This window comes from Eubalaena glacialis, chromosome 11 (assembly GCF_028564815.1).
Source record: "Eubalaena glacialis isolate mEubGla1 chromosome 11, mEubGla1.1.hap2.+ XY, whole genome shotgun sequence".
NCBI lineage: Eukaryota > Metazoa > Chordata > Mammalia > Artiodactyla > Balaenidae > Eubalaena > Eubalaena glacialis.
The window spans coordinates 66,233,800-66,255,396 of record NC_083726.1 but is presented as its reverse complement, the minus strand read 5'-3'; the positions used below and the strand labels follow the sequence as shown (position 1 = coordinate 66,255,396).

The window sequence follows — 21,597 nt, the reverse complement described above, 5'->3', positions numbered from 1 at the left end:
TGGCCTGAGGCAGCCCACCACTGGAGCCTATCCCACTCTATGGTGGGGCTAATTGTGGACTCTGGGAGGGCTCACGCCAAGGATTACTTCCTAAAACTTCTGTTGCCAGTGTCCTTGTCCTCATGGTGAGCCACAGCCACCCCCGACCTCTGCAGGATACCCTCCAACTCTAGCAGGTAGGTCTGGTTCAGTCTCCTATGGGGTCACTGCTCCTTCCCCTGGGTCCTGATGCACACACTAGTTTGTGTATGCCCTCCAAGAGTGGAGTCTCTGTTTCCCCCAGTCCTGTCAAAGTCCTGCAATCAATTCTCACTGGCCTTCAAAGTCTGATTCTCTAGGAATTCCTCCTCCCATTGCCAGACCCCCAGGTTGGGAAGCCTGACGTGTGGCTCAGAACCTTCATTCCAGTGGGTGGACTTCTGTTGTATAAGTGTTCTCCAGCTTGTGAGTCACCCACCAAGCAGTTATGGGATTTGATTTTATTGTGATTGCGCCCCTCCTACCATCTCATTGTGGCTTCTCCTTTGTTTTTGAATGTGGGGTATCTTTTTTGGTGAGTTCTAGTGTCTTCCTGTTGATGATTGTTCAGCAGTTAGCTGTGATTCCAGTGCTCTCGTAAGGAGGAGTGAGCGCACATCCTTCTACTCCACCATCTTCCATAACACCTTCAGCACAGTCTTCATGGACTCTCATGTTAAGTCCTGAGATTACAGTGCAAACAAGTGGACATTATAAATTCACAGAAATCCTGGAATGGGAAGCCCTTGGAGTAACTGATGTGCACAGCTCTCCCCTCCAATTTGAGGGCATGCTCCTGCCTGGCTTCCATGAAGCCAGACTACTCATGTGCCACTTCTGCTTGGGTTGACACAGAAGGAGAGAAGATTTCCATTTAGTACCATAGATACCCAAGGAAGATTGTCCCCCAATCTTTAGAATTTCTAAGCTGAAAAGGACTTTATAAACCATCTAGTTTTCCCAGATTGTTGTTTGGTTTTTTTTTTAAATGAGAAACCCAAGTGACTTATTCATGAACTTACAGTGACAGAGAAAGGTCTTGTGCCATCATCAGATGTCACAATACTTCTACCAATCATTCAAACATGCATCGTGGTCTATCAGCCAGATGGTCAGCCAAAATGTTTATTGCTTACTCACTATGCCAATAAGCCTTCCTGTGGTTTGAACTCAGTTCCTTTTGGAACTGGAGAACAGCACTTCTCAGTGCTCTGGAGTCTATTTCCAACCCCCTTCCTTTCCTTCTCCAGTCTGAATAATCTCTTTTCTCTTCTCCTTCCTTTCTAGGTTTGATTCTCTACACTCTTCCTTCCCACTTCTCCACCTTAAGCAATAGATTATTGCCCTGAGCTGGGAAGGGTTGATGAGGTCTGACATGACAAGGTTGCCTCTGCTACATGATCTGTCCTGGGTCAGCCCTAAAGCTTTATTCATAATGCCTCATCCCCAGCCATGCTCTGGGACTCATAACACATTTGAGCATTCTTTTCTGTTCCTGTCCCTCTGAAGGGAAACTCAAATGTTCCATGGAAGTTGGCAACATAACCACAGTCACTGCGTTTGTTCTCCTAGGACTACTCAACAACCCTCAGATCCAGGTAGTACTATTTGTAATGTTCCTGGTAATTTACAGGGTTCCCTCACAGGGAACCTGCTGATGCTACTGGTGATCAGGACTGGTTGCCACCTCTGCAGCCCCATGTACTTCTTCCTCAGTCACCTCTCCTTCCTGGATGCTTTCTATTCCTCAATCATAGTGCCTAAGCTGCTAGAGAACCTTCTTTCCAAGTGGAAGACTATAACCCTCCTTGAGTGTTTCACCCAGATCTCCTTGGTCGTATTTTCCGGGGCCACTGAAGCTTGCCTTCTTTCAGTCATGGCCTGTGACCAGTTCCAGGCCATGTGCCACCCACTGCTGTATGTGATGGCTATGAACAAGAAGGTGTGTACTGGCCTGGTGGGAGCATCCTGGGCCATAGGAATGGGGATGGGCCTTGTTAACACCATCCTCCTTGCTCAGCATCACTTCTGTGGCCCCAACCTCATTCACAGTTTTGCCTGCGAGCTTCCCCCAGTGCTCGTGCTGACCTGTTGTGAGCCTTATATTAACATTGCCTCCATCCTGACCACCATGGTGGTCCTGGGTCTTGGTACCCTTGTCCTATTACTGGGATCCTACACCCGTATCATGACAGCTGTGGGAATCAACTCTGCCACGGGTCGGAGCAAGATCTTCTCTACCTGCTCATCTCATTTTCTTGCGGTCACCATCCTTCATGGTTCAGGAGTTTTCAGGTATGTCATTGCTACACCCCTGGAAAGTAAATGTAGGGTATTTTTCACTCTAAAGTAACCTTGGTCTGTAGAACAGAGCACTGCAAGGTAGCAGGAAAGAATTGTACTGGAATTCAGAAGGCCTGTGTTCTAGTTCTGGCTCTGCTGTGGACTAGATGTGTGAATTATTTTTTAAAAAATCCATTTTCTTTCTGAGGGCTCAATTGCCTAACTCTAAAAAAATAAGCTTATACAAGGACTAAAGATTTTCATACTTTCATTAACCTATGATTTGGCAGTCCTCAAAAGGAAATCAGAGAGCCTTTGGTAGACTTTTATTCAGTGTTAGACAAAAAAATAAAACATATCATCCTTGGAACAGATGCCATTTCTCTTTCCTACTGGAAGATGATGTCTCCAAAGCTTATTTGTGCTGTAAATATTTATTAGGCACCTACTATACAACAACAGCTTTACACAATCAAGCTCAATTTTAGTATGTGTCACAACACAAAAGAAATATTATTAACCTCATTTTCGGATATTAACCTGAGTTTCAGGAGTAACCAGGTACTTTCTCAAAGTCCCCAGAACAAGCTAAGAATGGAGCCATAATGTAAACCAAGTCTCACTGACTTGAAACCTCATGCTCTTTTCTACCATGATTCTCTCAAACATAAACAGATCTAGTTGATGAGTCCTTGCTTACCAGGAAACAGAATAACTAATGGTCTGTGTTCTCTACTAGTGAACTGGAGATGGATTTGCACAAATTGCTCTATACTTTTTTCACCTGCTTGTTACTTGAAGTGAAGTCAGGGGTGGGAAAGGATAAGGAATTGTCCAGGAGAGCTCACCTGAGCCTGTGGACAAATCTTTTCAGCTCTCTTTGTCTCAGTTTCCTCATTTGCCATAAGGGGATGATAAGATTTCTCCCACCTACTTCACAGAAATGTTAGGAGGGATAAATTAAAAGATTTAAAAATGACAGTGAAATGAATATCTTTTTAACCAAGCACACCAGAACCCACAAAGAGTGTTCCAATGATAATAGCACAATTGCAACAACAACAACAAAAAAATTTAATGCTTCTTTGGGAAATACTCCCAGTGACACTTAACAAGATGCATCCAAAAATTTAATCTTATTATTTTGGATTCACATCTTGTGCTAAACACATTTTTACCTTTCACTTTATTTGCAAAGCTTGGTTTCTTTTCTAAGCCAAAGAAAAATGCATCTAAAAGGACAAATGTTTATTCCACTAAGCATTACAAACATAATGTGCTGTGATTCTGGGGTAATTCCCAGAGCCATAAATGTTCGGGAAAATGACAGCATTATTGGACTAGCATACAGTTTTATAAGGAACAATCACGACAAGGTGGGAACATATAGTTGTATATATAGGGAAAAGAAAAAAATCCTCATATTATCATCATAACTATTAAGGAAAGACACTTTTAAAAGTATGAAGTGCTACAGAAATGTATGAAATTGTTTTCAGTTCTGACCTGTAGCACTTGATATACTGCAGAACCTCCTTTTTCCTCGGGGCAACTCCTATAATGTTTTGTGTAAGATCACTCATGTATGGAGGCATTTGAAGGCAGAAATGACTGACTTCTCACTGATAATTCAGTCATTTCTAGATGTTTCTACCATTAGCGGTTGATTTAGCTCTGAGGACACTTCTTGCAGAGTCTGGGATGGGCTGGACTGTGGCTGCCAACAGCATTGTGGCCACTGTCCTGAGCTCAGTTTACTCCTTTGTGCAATTCCTTTCAAGGTACATGACTCCAGCTTCCGACTCAGCCCTGGAGCAAGTGCTGTCAGTGCAGTACGGTGTGGTGATCCCGCTGCTAAAGCAGCTTATCTACAGTTCTGAAGAGTCAGGAGGGGAAGGCGGCTCTGGGGAGGTTGCTGGGCAGGAATCCCAGGTTTACCTTTGAAGTCAGGCTCTACTGACTCCTCATAATAGGAGGAAAAGTTATGGGGAGGAAGAGGAGACAGAAAGAGCTATCACCACTAAGCTATCTTAGCATGAATTCTTGTCCAAAACAGAAGCCTTAGTTCCTCTGACTCCAATGCCCTCCCCCAGTCAAACGAGATGGGCAAACCTCCACAGACCTGATGGCACCCATCCACAGGGAACCCAGTCACTACACAAGAAAATCCTCTCAAAAACAGTATGGAGGATCTTCAAAAAACTAAAAATAGAACCACTATATGATCCAGCAATTCAACTCCTGGGACTATATCCAAAGGAAATGAAAACACTAACTCAAAAAGATAATCTGCACCCCCATGTTCATAGCAGCATTATTTACAGTAGTCAAGACATGGAAAGAAGCTAAGCATACATCAATGGATAAAGAAGTTATGGATAAAGTAATGGAATATTATTCAGTCATAAAAATGAGGAAATTCTACCATTTTTGACAACATGAATGGACCTTGAAGGTATTATGCTGAGTGAAACAAGTCAGACAAAGACAGACAAATACAATATGATCTTACTTATATGCAGAACCTAGGGAAAAACCAAACTAATAGAAAAAGAGATCAGACATGTGAGAGATCAGGGGTGGAGGGTGGGAGGAAGGGGGATTGGAGGAAGGTGACCAAAAGGTACAAATTTCCAGTGTAAGTACTAGGAATGTGATGTACAACATGATGACTATAGTTAACACTGCTGTATGATACATAGGAAATCTGTTAAGGGAGTAAATCCTTAGAGTTCTCATCACCAGGAGAAAAGTTCTTTCTTTCTTTCTTTTTCTTCTTTCTTTTCTTTATATTGTATCTTTATGAGATGATGGATTTTTTTTTTTTTTTTAGGAATAGAAAAGAGTTTTATTTGAGCCAAACTGAGGACTATAGCCCAAGAGACAGCCTCTCAGATAACTCTGAGAAACTGCTCCGTTGAAGCACAGTTTTTAGCATAGTCACATACCTTATCAGAACAAAGAACATACATCAAACATGACGGGGTATATGTCTTCAAGTTTCCAAAAAAGACAGGTTTAGTATATATAGAGTGAGACAGCAGGACCCTGGTGTCTGGGAAGAGAACCTTATCTTTGAGGGAGTGTTAATGTGGATGTCATAAGAAAGGAGTTTTTTATCCTTATCTTCAAAGCAGACATTCTTTACCTTAATGGTTAAAGCAGATGTGCTGTGTGTGTTTAACACGCTGTTCTAGTTCACACAAAGTTCAGGCTGAACAATGTATAAGCCAAAATTACTTCCCCATACCTCAATGTGTGAAAATTTTCTGCATTAGTGGGAACTTTCAGGATTTTCCTAATTAGGAATTTTGAGATAATGGATACTAACTGAACCTATTGCAATACTCATATATATATATATATATATATATAACCATCAAACCATCATGCTATATACCTTGAAATTGTACAGAAATGTATGTCAATTATCTCTCTATAAAACTGGGGGGGAAAAGTGAAGAAAATCTTCACAGCTTCACCAGCCATTTCCACAGCTATTGCTTTTTCCTCTCATTTCTTGTCCTTTCTACCCCTCCCCTTTTGCCTCTCCTGCACTCTTTTACTTTTGTCTATGCACAAAGTGTAAATCAACCTATCTGACCACTAGTAAATAGCCCACTTAATTCTGGGAGAGTCCCTTCTTAGTACTGAGACCCAATTCCTCCTTTGTTCCCATACCAAAAAATCTCTGGCAAAATCTACAGCTCCAGAGTAACTTAGAAAGAAATGAAATAAAATAAGTGTGTCTCCTGCTGTCTTTGTTCTTAACAAGTAACACCTAAATAGAACATAGCAAATAATAAATCCTCAATAACTATTTGTTGATTAAGGAGTGAATGCAGGAATGAATGATGGATCTGTCTGAAGAGTCCTTTCTGTTGCATGATTCTAGGAAATAGGAGGGGGTATCCTCCTCTAAAGTGTAAATCTTGAGAGCAAAACCCCTAACAGATTCTGTATCCCCAGTGTCTAGTATGTCCTGTCACTTAATATGCTCTCAATTAGTGTGGGAAAAAAAGAATGAATGAGAGAGAAGGAGGGGGTGAGAAAAGGAACATATGAAAAGAAACAATTTTGTCCAGTAAAATTCCTGCCTTCATGACAATATAGATGACAGAGGAAAGTAGCATGGAGGAGAGATCAGGATAGAAAGAGAGAAAAAGAGTCCATATTTTGGGACACCATCCAGGGTCCTCCTCACACAGAGCTCGGTGAAACGTGTGCACTCTGACAGCCCCTGCCCTGAGTCTCTCCACCACCCACCTTAGCCTGGGCCACTTCCGATCCCTGCCTGGTTCAGGACTTTTTCCAGGCCTAGAGGAAGGAGAAGGAGTTAGAGAAAGCAGAACAAATTCTCAGCTACCACCCCACCTCCCATTCAGCTCCCAAGAGGGTTCTCTGAAAGAGAACAGCAGTTTTCTGTCCTGCTTCTACCCAAAGGCAGAGAGGTCTGCATCAGTCAAGACCACATCCATGCCAGCTCCCTAGCTTCTACCTGTTCTTGATCCTTTGACCCTCAGGCTAAGATCCTCTCTGCAACTGTCAGTTTCCTTCAGCAAAACCCTCTGAAAATCATGGCCTCATATATGGTACATTCACAGGTGAAATTTCCAAGATCAGGATATTTCTCTATAGAATGAAGACCAGGGCTATGGAGCTGAGCAAAACAGCCCACTTTGTGGAGCTGGTCCCTTATATTTTCCAGAGCATATACCTTCCTGAGGGTGTAACTGAGGCAAAATAGTAAGTAGATGTGTGAGATCAGTGGGAGGAGTGGCCGTTCAATCCTGCCCTCCCACACACCACCATGCACAGGGGTTATTCCTAAAACCCTGTAGACTTGGGGAAAAGCCTTTTGTCCCATAATTAGGGAGGGAATAGCATGCAATATCCCTGGGAGATGTGTCACATTGTGTTCAAATTCAGACTAAAATCATATGATGAATACCAAGTTATTTCCTGAGAGTTTGTTTTCATTAAGTATAGGAGAGGGATGGCCTGTCCACCCCTTGCCTGGCCCTATAGGTCCCTAAACAGGCCATGGGGGATTCATTTGGGAGCTGCTGGTCTCTGAGACAAAAGAAGTATGGTCTGAATGCCTAAAGCCCCAGTGGGTATAGAAGGTAGGAGGAGGGAATTAGAAGATATAACTTAGCTAATACGGAAATGGGGTAATTCAAATTGGAGTCTTGGAATGCTGGATTCTCAAAACAGGAAGAGATCTCAGAAAAATCACTAGACTAAAACTGTCATTTAAAGATGAGGAAATTGAGCCCCAGAGACAGAGATGACTTGCCCAGCTTCGGACCATCAATGAGAAACAGAAACAGACTTTAGGACTCAAATCTTCTGACTCTCCTTCTTTCACATTTCTCAGAATCAAATTAGAATACAGTTCTGCAAAATTCCTCCTTAAAGACCAGCGAAGCAGCAGGAAGGGGTAATGGAGTGCAGGGTCCCAACAAAAAGGCCCCAGGTGTCCAGATTCTTCAATTGCTGAGCTGTTCTCGTCTATTGTTTTTAGAAAGAGTTCCTCTCACAGTAATTTGTGAAAGGTATTTCATTATCTCAGGGGTAAAGAAATACCTCAACCCCCCTCAAGTCACCCATTTCAGATTCTTGGAACCCCTGCCCTTGCTGTTCTTTTCCCACCCTACATCTCTACCTGTCAAAATCCCAACTTCAAACACGCTTAAATGTCACTTATGTCATGAATCTTTCCTTGAGCCCTTTCCCCACAGCCCTCCACCAAATATAAATTATCTTTCTGCTTGGGAATACTCAGGGCACATTTCTAACCTCTCTCATGATACTTATGACACTCTTTCTTGTATTATAATTATTTATTAATGTTTATCTTATCTTTCCTACTAGTCCTTGAGGCAAGAGATGCTTTTAGCCAAATTTTGTTCCCCTCCATAGTTTTTTAATATGCTAGGTGATCAATAAATATTCATTGAATTGAATTGATACAGAAAGTAATCTGTACCTTTGAGTTATTATAAGTTCAGCCTATTTCCTCTTTAGCAGAGATGAAGGTGGCTATGACCCATGGCCATGTCCACCTACTCACCCTATTTCCTCCCTCTCCCTCCAGGAAGAAAATACAGCCAGCCACTCAAAATCAGGCCCTTTATTCAGGATAGAGGTAGAATCCACTGTTGTAATGAAAGTGCCACTGGGGTCACTGAGCAAGGGTCAAAACTCCAGAGCACCAGTCACTCATCCCTGGAGAATAGTCCTTGCATGTCCAATGGTGTCACTACAGGGCTCAGGGCTCAGAGACAAATTAGCTTCAAGGGAGTACAAAGAAGCAAAACGAGGTAGCCATAGGGAAGAGGAGTTCCAGGAACATAAAGAGGGCAGAAGCAGCAAAGACAGCAGGCGTTCACTTCTCGCAGCGCCACTGATCCAGCTTCTCAGAACAGAGTGCTTTATGGGCCAACCTAATCATGAAGAAAGAGAAAAGGCAAGTTGACTGGCCGGATCTTAGTTCAAACTTCCATCTAGATTTATTCTCAGGAGGGACGAGGTGGAAGAGTATGGGTGAAAATTACACTTTCCTAGCCAGATGGCAAGGGACACTGAGCCACCTAGTGGAGTAAGGTCCATTTTTTTAAACTCCAAGAAAATTGTAGGGCAGTGGTACAAAGGGCTTGCTTTAGGGTTTAGGACTATACAAGTAGAATTAAATATTCAAATCCAGGTGAAGGAAATCCTGCATCTCAGCCCTCTATTAGGGAACACTTGTTAGGAAAATTGCTAAACAGGAGTGGAGTGAGTGAGGCTTGAAAATTGAAAACCTGAGTCTTCTTGATGAGTTTTGTTTTGAAGACTACATTATAGCTTAAAAGATCAGGAAATAGAGAGAAAGGGGAATGGTGCTGGGACTAAAGGGGTGAGAAGAAGGAGGGGAAGGGTAAAGTAGAAAATAGAATAGGGACTCACCAATAGTTAATTCCTACATTATCCAGAATCTTCTTGACACACATAATGTCATCAGTAAGGTCATCATCCAGGAACTCTGGCAGGAGTTACAGGGGGAAAAATGAGAGAGCTAAGTATTACCCAGAAAGGTAATGAGTTTCCCTCTTGCCTGGTCCTTCTCTGATCTAGAGGCTTATGCCTATTGCCTTTCTATATGAGAAATCCAGTACAATAATGCCTCCCCCTAGGTAAGGACTCCCTTCGCTTCTCTGGGGGCATCTCTAGAGGAATTATCAACTTCATCAACTGACTTACTCTGAAAATGCAGGGTATTAGACTTCAAGATCCCCAAACAGCTCAGATCATCTACCCGTGAACTTTAAGGGACTGTCTGGGGATTTGGTGATAATGAAAAATTCTAACAGCCTCTTACTCAGTACTAACAATTGAAGTCCCACAGTTGATGTGGAGTCCAAGGCAGTGAAGTTAGAGGTGCGCTTGATGGCAAAAAAGGAGATTATCCCAGGAGTAGGCTCCAAAAAACCACAGGAACATGGTAAAAGTGGTCACTCACTGTCACAGGAGATGCCACAGATGTCCCTTGAGTGAGGGATATGGTTGTCTCTGCACCAAATTTTATTATTGATCTGGAAGAGTCCATATTCTGTGCTGCCATTGTTATTTACTACGGTTTGTGTGTCACAACCACTGGTATGAAATATGGTACAGACCCCTGAAAGAAAGATGAAAAAGAGATATCACAGGGATGTCCACATATAGTATAAATGAGGACCTGTATTCCCAGACAGAAAAAGGCTCTCCAGCCAATCTCCAAATACGGCCAACCACAGAGTATCTTGATAAGATGAAGAGCTCCAAAAAACGATCAGACAATGAGAGAAAGGAGAGATAGGTGAATAAATGTAGTAAGAGAGTAAACATATGAGCAGATAAGAGGATTATTAGATAATTGAATTAAAAGTAGAGAAAAAAAGAGGAGGAAGAGAAGGGTGGGGAAGACAGAAGAAGATGAAGTATGGAACAAAGCAAGATAGCAGGGAACTCACATTCAGGCAAAGTGATGCCTCCATAGCCATCCAGGTCTTTCAGCCTCTGGAACACCTCACATTTTGTTAATTGTTCAGCCTGGATGGCATGGAACAGGTTGCCCACCAGGAGCAGAGAGACAAAGGACATCATTTTGGCTGCTCCCAAGATTCTGAAATGGGGTCACCACAAAACTTCACCTCCTTTTATTTGTGGAGAAAGCCTCAGGGGTCCTGGCATCCAGCCCTACATCCAGGAAGAGGATGAAGAGAGACTGGTCATGCCAACAAAGAAACATTTAGCCTGCCAGCTTCCTTCCGTAATTTCACCCCATTATTCTTTTCCTTCCCAGAATCTCTAGACCATACCAGGTATTGTTACCTGTCCAGAGAGAGTTACAAGCATGATCCTGTTTCCCATTTGGCTTTGTTTATACCTTTGTTTCTTGTAGTGTTGGTTCTAGGAAGCAGGATGTCCCCAACCTACTTCAGGAACAAAGGAGGCCTCAGGGGTAATACGAGTGAAGCAATTAGAAAATACAAAAAGGGTCCATGGCCAACTCCCCCTTCTCCTTAGAGAAATACAGAATTTGGGAAAGGAGTGTATATCATCACTTGCCATGGTTCCAGGATCAGAGCTGGCACTTGCCCAGTCGACCCAGGCATGAAACAAAGGAAGAATTCCTTGATATGCCAGTTCGTGGCTGAGGGCTCAGGAATAGAGATAGAATATGGCAACATAGACTGAGAATCAGATATAACGTGGACCCAGAGACTTCCGATTTCACAAAAATGGAGAACTTGAAAAGTGTGTATGACAGTATCTAGCTACCCTATGAGCTATTATCAGCCTCCCCACATCCAACCACCACTACCACTAAATAGCCAGATAACACATTGTAAACCTAAAAGTAATAACTTGTAACAGACTTGTTCATAAACATATAAACTTGTAGACAGCTTCAGAGTTGGCCACAGAAGGTTAAAAAAAGAGTGCCCAAGCCAGTGGGAAGATTGGACTTCAAGCACTTTAAGGTTGGAGTAATGTATATCTAGAGCCTATAAAACAAGATTCTTGATCTGATGCTTTCAGATCAGTGCCCTTGAGCAGTAGAGTTTAGGATACTAGTTCTGATGATTCCTTCGGCTTGCTGGCGTCAAGCTTCACGTCATGGTGCCAATAGCTGTTAGCTTCCTTCATGCAGGGGGTCATTCTCTCTACCACAATGTCTAAACCTGATTTCTTTTTTTTTTTAACATCTTTATTAGAGTATAACTGCTTTAAATGTTGTGTTAGTTTCTGCTGTATAACAAATTGAATCAGCTATAGGTATACATATATCCCCATATCCCCTCCCTCTTGCGTCTCCCTCCCACCCTCCTTAATCCACCCTTCTAGGTGATCACAAAGCACCAGCTGATCTCCCTGTGTGATACATTGCTTCCCACTAGCTACCTATTCTACATTTGGTAGTGTATATATATCAATGCTACTCTCCACTTCGTCCCAGCTCACCCTTCCCCCTCACTGTGTCCTCAGTCCATTCTTTATGTATGTGTCTTTATTCCTGTCCCTCCTCTAGGCTCATCAGAACCGTGTTTTGTTTTTTTTTTAGATTCCATATATATGTGTTAACACACAGTATTTGTTATTTTTCTTGCTGACTTACTTCACTCTGTATGACAGACTCTAGGTCCATCCACCTCACTACAAATAACTCAGTTTAGTTTCTTTTTATGGCTGAGTAATTTTCCGTTGTATATATGTGCCACATCTTCTTAATCCATTCATCTGTCGATGGACACTTAGGTTGCTTCATGTCCCAGCTATTGTAAATAGTGCTGCAGTGAACATTGTGGTACATGACTCTTTTTGAATTATGGTTTTCTCAGGGTATATGCCCAGTGGTGGGATTGCTGGATCATATGGTAGTACTATTTTTAGTTTTTGAGGAACCTCTATACTGTTCTCCATAGTGGCTGTATCAATTTACATTCCCACCAACAGTGCAAGAGTGTTCCCTTTTCTCCACACCCTCTCCAGCATTTATTGTTTGTAGATTTTTTAATGATGGCCATTCTGACTGGTGTGAATACCTCACTGTAGTTTTCATTTGCATTTTTCTAGTGGTTAGTGATGTTGAGCATCCTTTCATGTGTTTGTTGGCAATCTGTATATCTTCTTTGGAGAAATGTCTATTTAGGCCTTCTGCCCATTTTTGGATTGGGTTGTTTGTTTTTTTGATATTGAGCTGCATGAGCTTCTTGTAAATTTTGGAGATTAATCCCTTGTCACTTGCTTCATTTGCAAATATTTTATCCCATTCTGAAGGTTGTCTTTTCGTCTTGTTTATGGTTTCCTTTTCTGTGCAAAAGCTTTTAAGTTTCATTAGGTCCCATTTGTTTATTTTTGTTTTTATTTCCATTTCTCTAGGAGGTGGGTCAAAAAGGATATTGCTGTGATTTATGTCATAGAATGTTCTGCCTATGTTTTCCACTGAGAGTTTGATAGTGTCTGGCCTTACATTTAGGCCTTTAACCATCTTGAGTTTATTTTTCTGTATGGTGTTAGGAAGTGTTCTAATTTCATTCTTCTAAATGTAGCTGTCCAGTTTTCCCAGCACCGCTTATTGAAGACACTGTCTTTTCTCCATTGTATATTCTTGCTTCCTTTATCAAAGATAAGGTGACCATAGGTCCGTGGGTTTATCTCTGGGCTTTCTATCCTGTTCCATTGATCTATATTTCTGTTTTTGTGCCAGTACCATACTGTCTTGATTACTGTAGCTTTGTAGTGTAGTCTGAAGTCAGGGAGCCTGATTCCTCCAGCTCTGTTTTTCTTTCTCAAGATTGCTTTGGCTATTCGGGGTCTTTTGTGTTTCCATACAAATTGTGAAATTTTTTGTTCTAGTTCTGTGAAAAATGCCAGTGGTAGTTTGACAGAGATTGCATTGAATCTGTAGATTGCTTTGGGTAGTATGCTCATTTTCACAATGTTGATTCTTCCAATCCAAGAACATGGTATATCTCTCCATCTGTTTGTATCGTCTTTAATTACTTTCATCAGTGTCTTACAGTTTTCTGCATACAGGACTTTTGTCTCCTCAGGTAGGTTTATTCCTAGGTATTTGATTCTTTTTGTTGCAGTGGTAAATGGGAGTGTTTCCTTAATTTCCCTTTCAGATTTTTCATCATTAGTGTGTAGGAATGCAACACATTTCTGTGCATTAATTTTGTATCCTGCTACTTTACCAAATTCATTGATTAGCTCTAGTAGTTTTCTAGTAGCATCATTAGGATTCTCTATGTATAGTATCATGTCATCTTCAAACAGTGACAGTTTTACTTCTTCTTTCCTGACTTGGATTCCTTTTGTTTCTTTTTCTTCTCTGATTGCTGTGGATAACACTTCCAAAACTATGTTGAATAATGGTGGTGAGAGTGGGCAACCTTGTCCTGTTCCTGATCTTCAAGGAAATGGTTTCAATTTTTCACCATTGAGAATGATGTTGGCTGTCGGTGTGTCATATATGGCCTCTATTATGTTAAGGTAGGTTCCCTCTATGCCTACTTTCTGGAGAGTTTTTAATCATAAATGGCTGTTGAATTATGTTGAAAGATTTTTCTGCATCTATTGAGATTAGCATACGGTTTTTACCCTTCAGTTTGTTAATACGGTGTATCACGTTGATTTGTGTATATTGAAGAATCCTTGCATTCCTGGGATAAACCCCACTTGATCATGGCATATGATCCTTTGCATGTGCTGTTGGATTCTGTTTGCTAGTATTTTGTTGAGGATTTTTGCATGTGTTCCTCAGTGATATTAGCCTTTAGTTTTCTTTTTTTGTGACATCTTTGTCTGGCTTTGGTATAAGGGTGATGGTGGCATTGTAGAATGAGGTTGGGAGTGTTCCTCCCTCTGCTATATTTTGGAAGAGTTTGAGAATGATAGGTGTAAGCTCCTCTCTAAATGTTTGCTGGAATTCACCTATGAAGCCATCTGTTCCTGGGCTCTTGTTTGTTAGAAGATTTTTAATCACAGTTTCAATTTCAGTGCTTGTGATTGGTCTGTTAATATTTCTATTTCTTCCTGGTTCAGTCTCGGAAGACTGTGTTTTTCTAAGAATTTGTCCATTTCTTCCAGGTTGTCCACTTTATTGGCATATAGTTGCTTGTAGTAATCTCTCATGATCCTTTGTATTTCTGCAGTGTCAGTTGTTACTTCTTTTTCATTTTTAATTCTATTGATTTGAGTCTTCTCCCTTTTTTTCTTGATGAGTCTCGTTGGTGGTTTATCAGTTTTGTTTATCTTCTCTAAGAACCAGCTTTTAGTTTTATTGATCTTCGGTGTTGTTTCCTTCATTTCTTTTTCATTTATTTCTGATCTGATCTTTATGATTTCTTTCCTTCTGCTACTTTGGGTTTTTTGTTGTTGTTGTGTTCTTCTTTCTCTAATTGCTTTAGGTGTAAGGTTAGGTTGTTTATTTGAGATGTTTCTGTTTCTTGAGGTAGGATTGTATTGCTATAAACTTCCCTCTTAGAATGGCTTTTGCTGCATCCCATAGGTTTTGGGTCATCGTGTTTTCATTGTCATTTGTTTCTAGGTATTTTTTGATTTCCTCTTTGATTTCTTCAGTCATCTCTTGGTTATTAAGTAGTGTATTGTTTAGCCTCCACGTGTTTGTATTTTTTACAGATTTTTTCCTGTAATTGATATCTAGTATCATAGCATTGTGGTCGGAAAAGATACTTGATACATTTTCAATTTTCTTAAATTTGCCAAGGCTTGATTTGTGACCCAAGATATGATGTATCCTGGAGAATGTTCCATGAGCATTTGTGAAGACAATGTATTCTGTTGTTTTTGGATGGAATGTCCTATAAATATCAATTGTGTCCACCTTGTTCAATGCATCATTTAAAGCTTGTGTTTCCTTATTTATTTTCATTTTGGATGATCTGTCCATTGGTGAAAGTGGGGTGTTAAAGTCCCCTACTATGATTATGTTACTGTCAATTTCCCCTTTTATGGCTGTTAGCACTTGCCTTATGTATTGAGGTGCTCCTATGTTGGGTGCATAAATATTTACAATTGTTATATCTTCTTCTTGGATTGATCCCTTTATCATTATGTAGTGTCCTTCTTTGTCTCTTGTAATAGTCTTTATTTTAAAGTCTGTTTTGTCTGATATGAGAATTGCTACTCCAGCTTTCTTTTGATTTCCAGTTGCATGGAATATCTTTTTCCATCCCCTTACTTTCAGTCTGTGTGTGTCCCTAGGTCTGAAGTGGGTCTCTTGTAGACAGCATATACACAGGTCTTGTTCTTGTATCTATTCAGCCAGTCTATGTCTTCTGGTTGGAGCATTTAATCCATTTACATTTAAGGTAATTATCAATATGTATGTTCCTGTTACCATGTTCTTAATATTTTGGGTTTGTTTTTGTAGGTCTTTTCCTTCTCGTGTTTCCTGCTTAGAGAAGTTCCTTTGGCATTTGTTGTAAAGCTGTGGTTTGGTGGTGCTGAATTCTCTTAGCTTTTGCTTGTCTGTAAAGGTTTCAATTTTCCGTCAAATTTGAATGAGATCCTTGCTGGGTAGAGTAATCGTTCATCACTTTAAATATGTCCTGCCGCTCCCTTCTGGCTTGCAGACTTTTGCTGAAAGATCAGCTGTTAACCTTATGGGGATTCCCTTGTGTGTTATCTGTTGCTTTTCCCTCACTGCTTTTAATATTTTTTCTTTGTATTTAATTTTTGATAGTTTGATTAATATGTGTCTTGGCGTGTTTCTCCTTGGATTTTTCCTGTATGGGATCTGTTCTTCCTAGACTTGATTGACTATTTCCTTTCCCATGTTATGGAAGTTTTCATGTATGATCTCTTCAAATATTTTCTCAGACCCTTTTTTTTTTCTCTTCTTCTTCTGGGACCCCTATAATTCGAATGTTCATGCATTTAATGTCACCCAGAGGTCTCTGAGACTGTCCTCAATTCTTTTCATTCTTTTTTCTTTATTCTGCTCTGCCATAGTTGTTTCCCCTATTTTATCTTCCAGACCACTTATCTGTTCTTCTGCCTCAGTTATTCTGCTATTGATTCCTTCTAGAGAATTTTTAATTTCATTTATTGTGTTGTTCATCATGTTTGTTTGCTCTTTAGTTCTTCTAAGTCCTTGTTAAACATTTCTTGTATTTTCTCCATTCTATTTCCAAGATTTTGGATCATCTTTACTATCATTACTCTGAATTCTTTTTCAGGTAGACTGCCTATTTCCTCTTCATTTGTTTGGTCTGGTGGCTTTTTACCTTGCTCCTTCATCTGCTGTGTGTTTCTCTGTCTTCTCAGTTTGCTTAACTTACTGTGTTTGGGGTCTCCTTTTTGCATGCTGCAGGCTCATAGTTCCTATTGTTTTTGGTGTCTGTCCCCAGTGGGCGAGGTTGGTTCAGTGGCTTGTGTAGGCTTCCTGGTGGGGGAGGTTGGTGCCTGTGTTCTGGTGGGTGGGGCTGCATCTTTTCTTTCTGGTGGGCAGGACCACGTCCAATGGTGTGTTTTGGGGTGTCTGTGAACTTAGTATGATTTTGGCAGCCTCTCTGCTAATGGGTGAGGTTGTGTTCCTGTCTTGCTAGGTGGTTGGCATGGGGTGTCCAGCATTGGAGCTTGCTGGCTGTTGGGTGGAGCTGGGTCTTAGCATTGAGACAGAGATCTCTGGGAGAGCTCTTGCTGATTGATATTACTTGGGGCTGGGAGGTCTCTGGTTGTCCAGTGTCCTGAACTAGGCTCTCCCACTTCAGAGGTTCAGGCCTGACACCAAGCCAGAGCACCAAGACCCTGTCAGCCACAAGGCTGCCACAGAAGAAAATCTTCTCTCAAGATCCAACTCTCTTTGACAAATTTGTCAGTTCTCTAGATGAATTCATTTGTGAACTCCTGATGTCCTAGTGTTACTGAACCAGATTGGTTTTGCCTGATGGGCAGCAACCAAAATGCTGAGACACTGAGGTTTGCAGCACACAGAGGGCTTATTCACAAGGCAGCCAAGTGACAGGAGTGCCAGTCTCAGATTTGCCTCCCTGAAGATAAGGGGCTCAAGGTTTTTCGGGAATAAAGAATAAAAAAGCACAGTGGTCTGAGGTGCGGTGGTCGTGAGGCATGCAGGGATTGGGAAAAGGTGCAGAATAAACCTGATTTCTTATATTGCAGTGGGTACCCATCCCAACTGAACAATTTAAGGCTTCCAAACTGAAGGTATTCCAAACCGTTATATTCTACAACTCTTCAGAATCAAGGCAAACTCCTCAGTTTTATCCTATATTCCGTACCATGGATTACCACTATATGAAGTACTGAAACTGAACAGGACCCTATGGGGCTTCTGGGCACAGAAGCCTTTCTGTGTCACCTGTTTCTTGTTTGTAGGGAATAGACTCCAGCCTCCATGACCTTCCCTGAGTTCTAAAGGGTAGATTCAAAAAGTTGCTAAGCAGGGAAAGGAGGGGGTGCAGAGACAAGGGAGGAGCAGCCAAGAAACAATAGTGCAGACTTGGGGGAGGGTCCTGGTTCCACCTCAAGGGGTACACATAACAATATCTTTGAGCTCTTTATAGAACTAAAACCCCCAACAAATGGAAGATGTTAGCATTCTTCATTCCAGAGAAGACCACCTGACGTGAAATTAAGGAACCAGAAAAGCTCATCAGGAGACTACCTGAGACCAGATTAAAGGAGTGCAGGCCCTGCACACACCCTAATATTATCAGCAACCTCACCCTTGAACCACTGCTGTAAAACTCCTCACCAAATCCTCCCGGGTTGGGACACACCGTTTTGAAGGGCACCAGCCCGCTGTGTCCCCCTTTGCCTTGCAAAGCAATAAAGCTATTCTTTTCTGCTTCACCCAAAACTCTGTCTCCGAGATTTGATTCAGCATTGGTGTCAAGTTTTCGGTATCATTACCATGAGTGAAACAAGTGTGGAGGATCTTGGTGTGCCAAGAGAGTTGAGCAGAAATTCCTGATAGCAGAGATACATGTTCAGAAACACAGCAGAAGTGCTGCCACTGCATTTCTCCTCCACTCCATCCAGAGGCATTGGAGGAGTACATGAAGGACAGTAATAAGAATTCCATCACATTAAGCAAGTATGGTTGAAAATATGGCTGGGAGTGAGAGGATGACCTTGAACCATATGTAAGAGGGATGGATAAGAAATGCTAGTCCTATAGATTAGGCTTTCCAATAGGGGGGTCTTGTGTAAAATTTCTCCTGCCCTGGGCTGTGGACTAAGTACCTGTGATAGAATAATATGATGGGCCAGGATAGTCAGGAATCACAGGGGCTTTCTTATGCTTCCAGCCAAGTCAAGGTTTATGGCAGCAGCCTGCTTGCCTACAATTTGGTTGTATCTCTGTCCTTCCCTGAAGCAGTATCTAGGTAAGGAATCACAGCTAAGTGCAAAAAGAAAAGAAATGTGCCTCAGGCAAGAGGAACCATTATCTCCCTAGAAATGTTTATAAAATAGCATATCTGGGGTCATCTGATAAAAAAGATAGAGGTCTCATGGGAACAATTATAAACTTTCAGAGAAGGACGTCGATTCTTGGAGATGAACCAAAGAAGAAAAGCAAACACGATCTCAGCACTGAGGAACTGTATGGAAAGACATAAGAACAGCTGATGGAGGAAAGCTCCTGCCAAAAGCTCCCTTGCCAGAGACGTAGGGTGCTCTCTGTGCAGGCCAAGATCTGACTTGAGGGAATGAAGAGGCACTTGCAACTTGCATTGGATTTTTCAGAAATATGCTAGGAAGCTATGTTCATTCCCTCAGATGCTGTGGTAAAAATCAAGGTTTCTCAAACCAGGTTTCTCAAACCAGTCCTATGGAGGACTCCTAGAGATTAAGGAATCAGAAGCATCTGCTTCAAAACACATTTGGCAGTAGTCATCTGAAATTGTAGTTTGTAGATGAGTGGTAATTGATAGAGAGAGCCCAGGACTACCATTTGGAGGGAACACCCTGAGAACCACAATAATATTGATCATTACTCTTTACAGTTAATATCCTCACTTTTTTCTGCTTCCTCTTGTAATCAAGGTAAATTATCACTAGGTGAAAAATGAAGCTAGATCTTGGACTTGAAACCCAAATTTAGACAAATTCATAAATGAATTAGAATTATTTAAAGCAAATAAAATGTGGGGAGTGAGTGCTTTTTCTGTCTGACTTATTTCACTTAGCATAATCAGGTTCCATCCATGTTGTTGCAAATGGCAGGATCTCCTCCTTTTTTAAGGCTGAATAATATCCCATTGTGTACCTGAGGTTATATCATCATTATTTTTTATTCTAATAAGCTATGCAGCTTATATTCTGAAAACTATTTTAAAAATAGGATTCCTCTAGAATTTTTATCATTTCAAGTCTAACAATTAAGTCCTTAATCTATTTCGAGTTAATATTTGTGAGTGGTGTAAGGTAGTCCAATTCACATTCTTTTGCATGTGAATATCCAGTTTTCCCAGCACCATTTATGGAAGACAGTATCATTTCTCTATTGAGTAATCTTGACTGCCTTGTCAAAGATTAGTTGACTGTGTACGGATTGGTTAATATTTGAGTTCTCTGCTGTGTTCCATTGTCTGTATCTGTTTTTAAGCCAGTACCATACTGTTTTTATTACTGTAGCCTTGCAACATAGTTTGAAATAAGGAAGTGTGACACCTCCAGCTTTGTTCTTTCTCAGGATTGCTTTGGTTATTCAGGATCTTTTGTGATTACACACAAATTTTAACATCTTTTTTTTTTTTTTTGTGAGAAAAGCCATTGGAATATTGATAGAGATTGCATCAAATCTGCAGATGACTTTGGGTATTATAGGGTTTTTTTACTATATGATTTTTTTTTATTGAAATATAGTTGACTTACAATATTATATTAGTTTCAGGTGTACAACATAGTTAATTCAATATTTTTATAGGTTATACTTCATACAAAGTTATCATAAAATATTGACTATGTAACAATTGGCCAATCTTAAGCATCCTTTTCTAAAGTTCCTGTTCATATCTTTTGCCCACTTTTTTTTATGTTGTCTTCTAATTAAGTTGGAAGACTTTTTGGTATATACTAGATCCAAGTTCTTCTTCAGATATATTTATTGTAAATATTTTCACTCAATCTATGGCTTGCCTTTTTACTTTCTTAATAGAGTAGTTTGAATAAAAGTTTTTTTTATTTTGATCAAATTCAATTTATCACTTTTCTCTTTTTTATTTAATGCCTTTTATAGCCCAACTTAGAAATTTTTGCCTACATACTCCAAGTCACCAAGATTTTCTCCTATGTTTTTCTCCAGAAGTGTTATCATTTTATATTTTTCAGTTAGATCTATAATACCTTTGAGTTAATTTTTGTGTATGGTTTGAGATAGGAGTCAGGGTTTGGTTTGATTTTGTTGTTTTTTTCCCCAATATGGACAGTTGTTCTATAAGTTTTTTTATATATACCCAGTTGTTCTAGAACATTTGCTGAAATGACAAACTCTCCTCCCCCCAACGAATTACCTTGGCATCTTTATCAAAAATCAATTGAAAATGTATGTGTCCATCTATTTCTATACCTCTTACTTTGCCCCCTATAGTGGAAGCATGGAGTCTTAACCACTGGACGGCCAGGGAATTCCCTCCTCCTCTGAATAACACTGATTAATTTTTGAATAGTAAACAAATCGTGCATTCCTGAAATAAACCACACTTGCTCATGGCATATAACCATATTTGTATATTGCTGGAATTAGTTTGCTAAAATTCTATTGAGGATTTTTGTGTCTATGTCCATAAGGTACATTGATCTGTGATTTTCTTCTTCTATAATGTCTCTATTAGGTTTTGATATTAGGATTATTCTGGTCTCACAAAAAAAGTTATAAAGTGTTCCCTCCTCCTCTAGTTTCTGAGAGAGTATCTGAAGGGCCAGTATTATTTATTATTTCTCACTTAAAGTTTTATAGAATTCACCAGTGAACTTAACTGCATCTGGAGTTCTCATAGTGGGAGGGTTTTCAATTGTGAATTTAATTATTTTGTAGATATACAGCTATTCAGATTTTTATTAATTCTTGTGCCAGTTTTGGTCACTGGTATCTTTCAAATAATTTTTCCATTTCATTTAAATTGTCAAATTTATTGGCATAAGTTTATTCATAATACTACCCCTTTATTCCATTAATATTTTAAGGGTCTGCAGTGATTCCTCTTCCTTCACATTAATAATTTGTGCTTAATCTGTTTTTAATCAATCTAGCTGAATATTTATCAACTT

General features: G+C 40.3%; 2 protein-coding genes across 2 annotated transcripts; one reads left to right on the top strand and one right to left on the bottom strand.

Moving 5' to 3' along the window:
• Positions 1–1,544: 1,544 nt before the first annotated feature.
• LOC133101696 (olfactory receptor 8S1) lies at positions 1,545–4,261 on the top strand. Its single transcript, XM_061206665.1, is given in 4 exon segments — positions 1,545–1,650; positions 1,653–2,313; positions 4,083–4,176; positions 4,178–4,261. Coding segments are annotated over 4 exon segments (945 nt in total).
• A 4,431-nt stretch (positions 4,262–8,692) lies between these two features.
• Positions 8,693–10,431, bottom strand: LALBA (lactalbumin alpha). The gene is made up of 4 exons (XM_061205971.1): positions 10,299–10,431; positions 9,806–9,964; positions 9,253–9,328; positions 8,693–8,750 (listed from the first exon to the last, which is right to left on the bottom strand). Exons 1-4 carry the CDS (start codon positions 10,429–10,431, stop codon positions 8,693–8,695), a joined length of 426 nt encoding a protein of 141 aa, XP_061061954.1.
• Between the last annotated feature and the right edge of the window lie 11,166 nt (positions 10,432–21,597).

What these genes read in the sequence shown, in the direction of transcription:
- LALBA (XM_061205971.1), bottom strand. Translation starts at nt 10,431, where the DNA reads ATGATGTCCTTTGTCTCTCTGCTCCTGGTGGGCAACCTGTTCCATGCC. An exon ending in AGGCATCACTTTGCCTGAAT is followed by an intron (nt 9,965 to 10,298) that starts GTGAGTTCCCTG and finishes TCTTTCTTTCAG; the next exon opens with GGGTCTGTACCATATTTCAT. An exon ending in AATGTAGGAATTAACTATTG is followed by an intron (nt 8,751 to 9,252) that starts GTGAGTCCCTAT and finishes CTTCATGATTAG; the next exon opens with GTTGGCCCATAAAGCACTCT.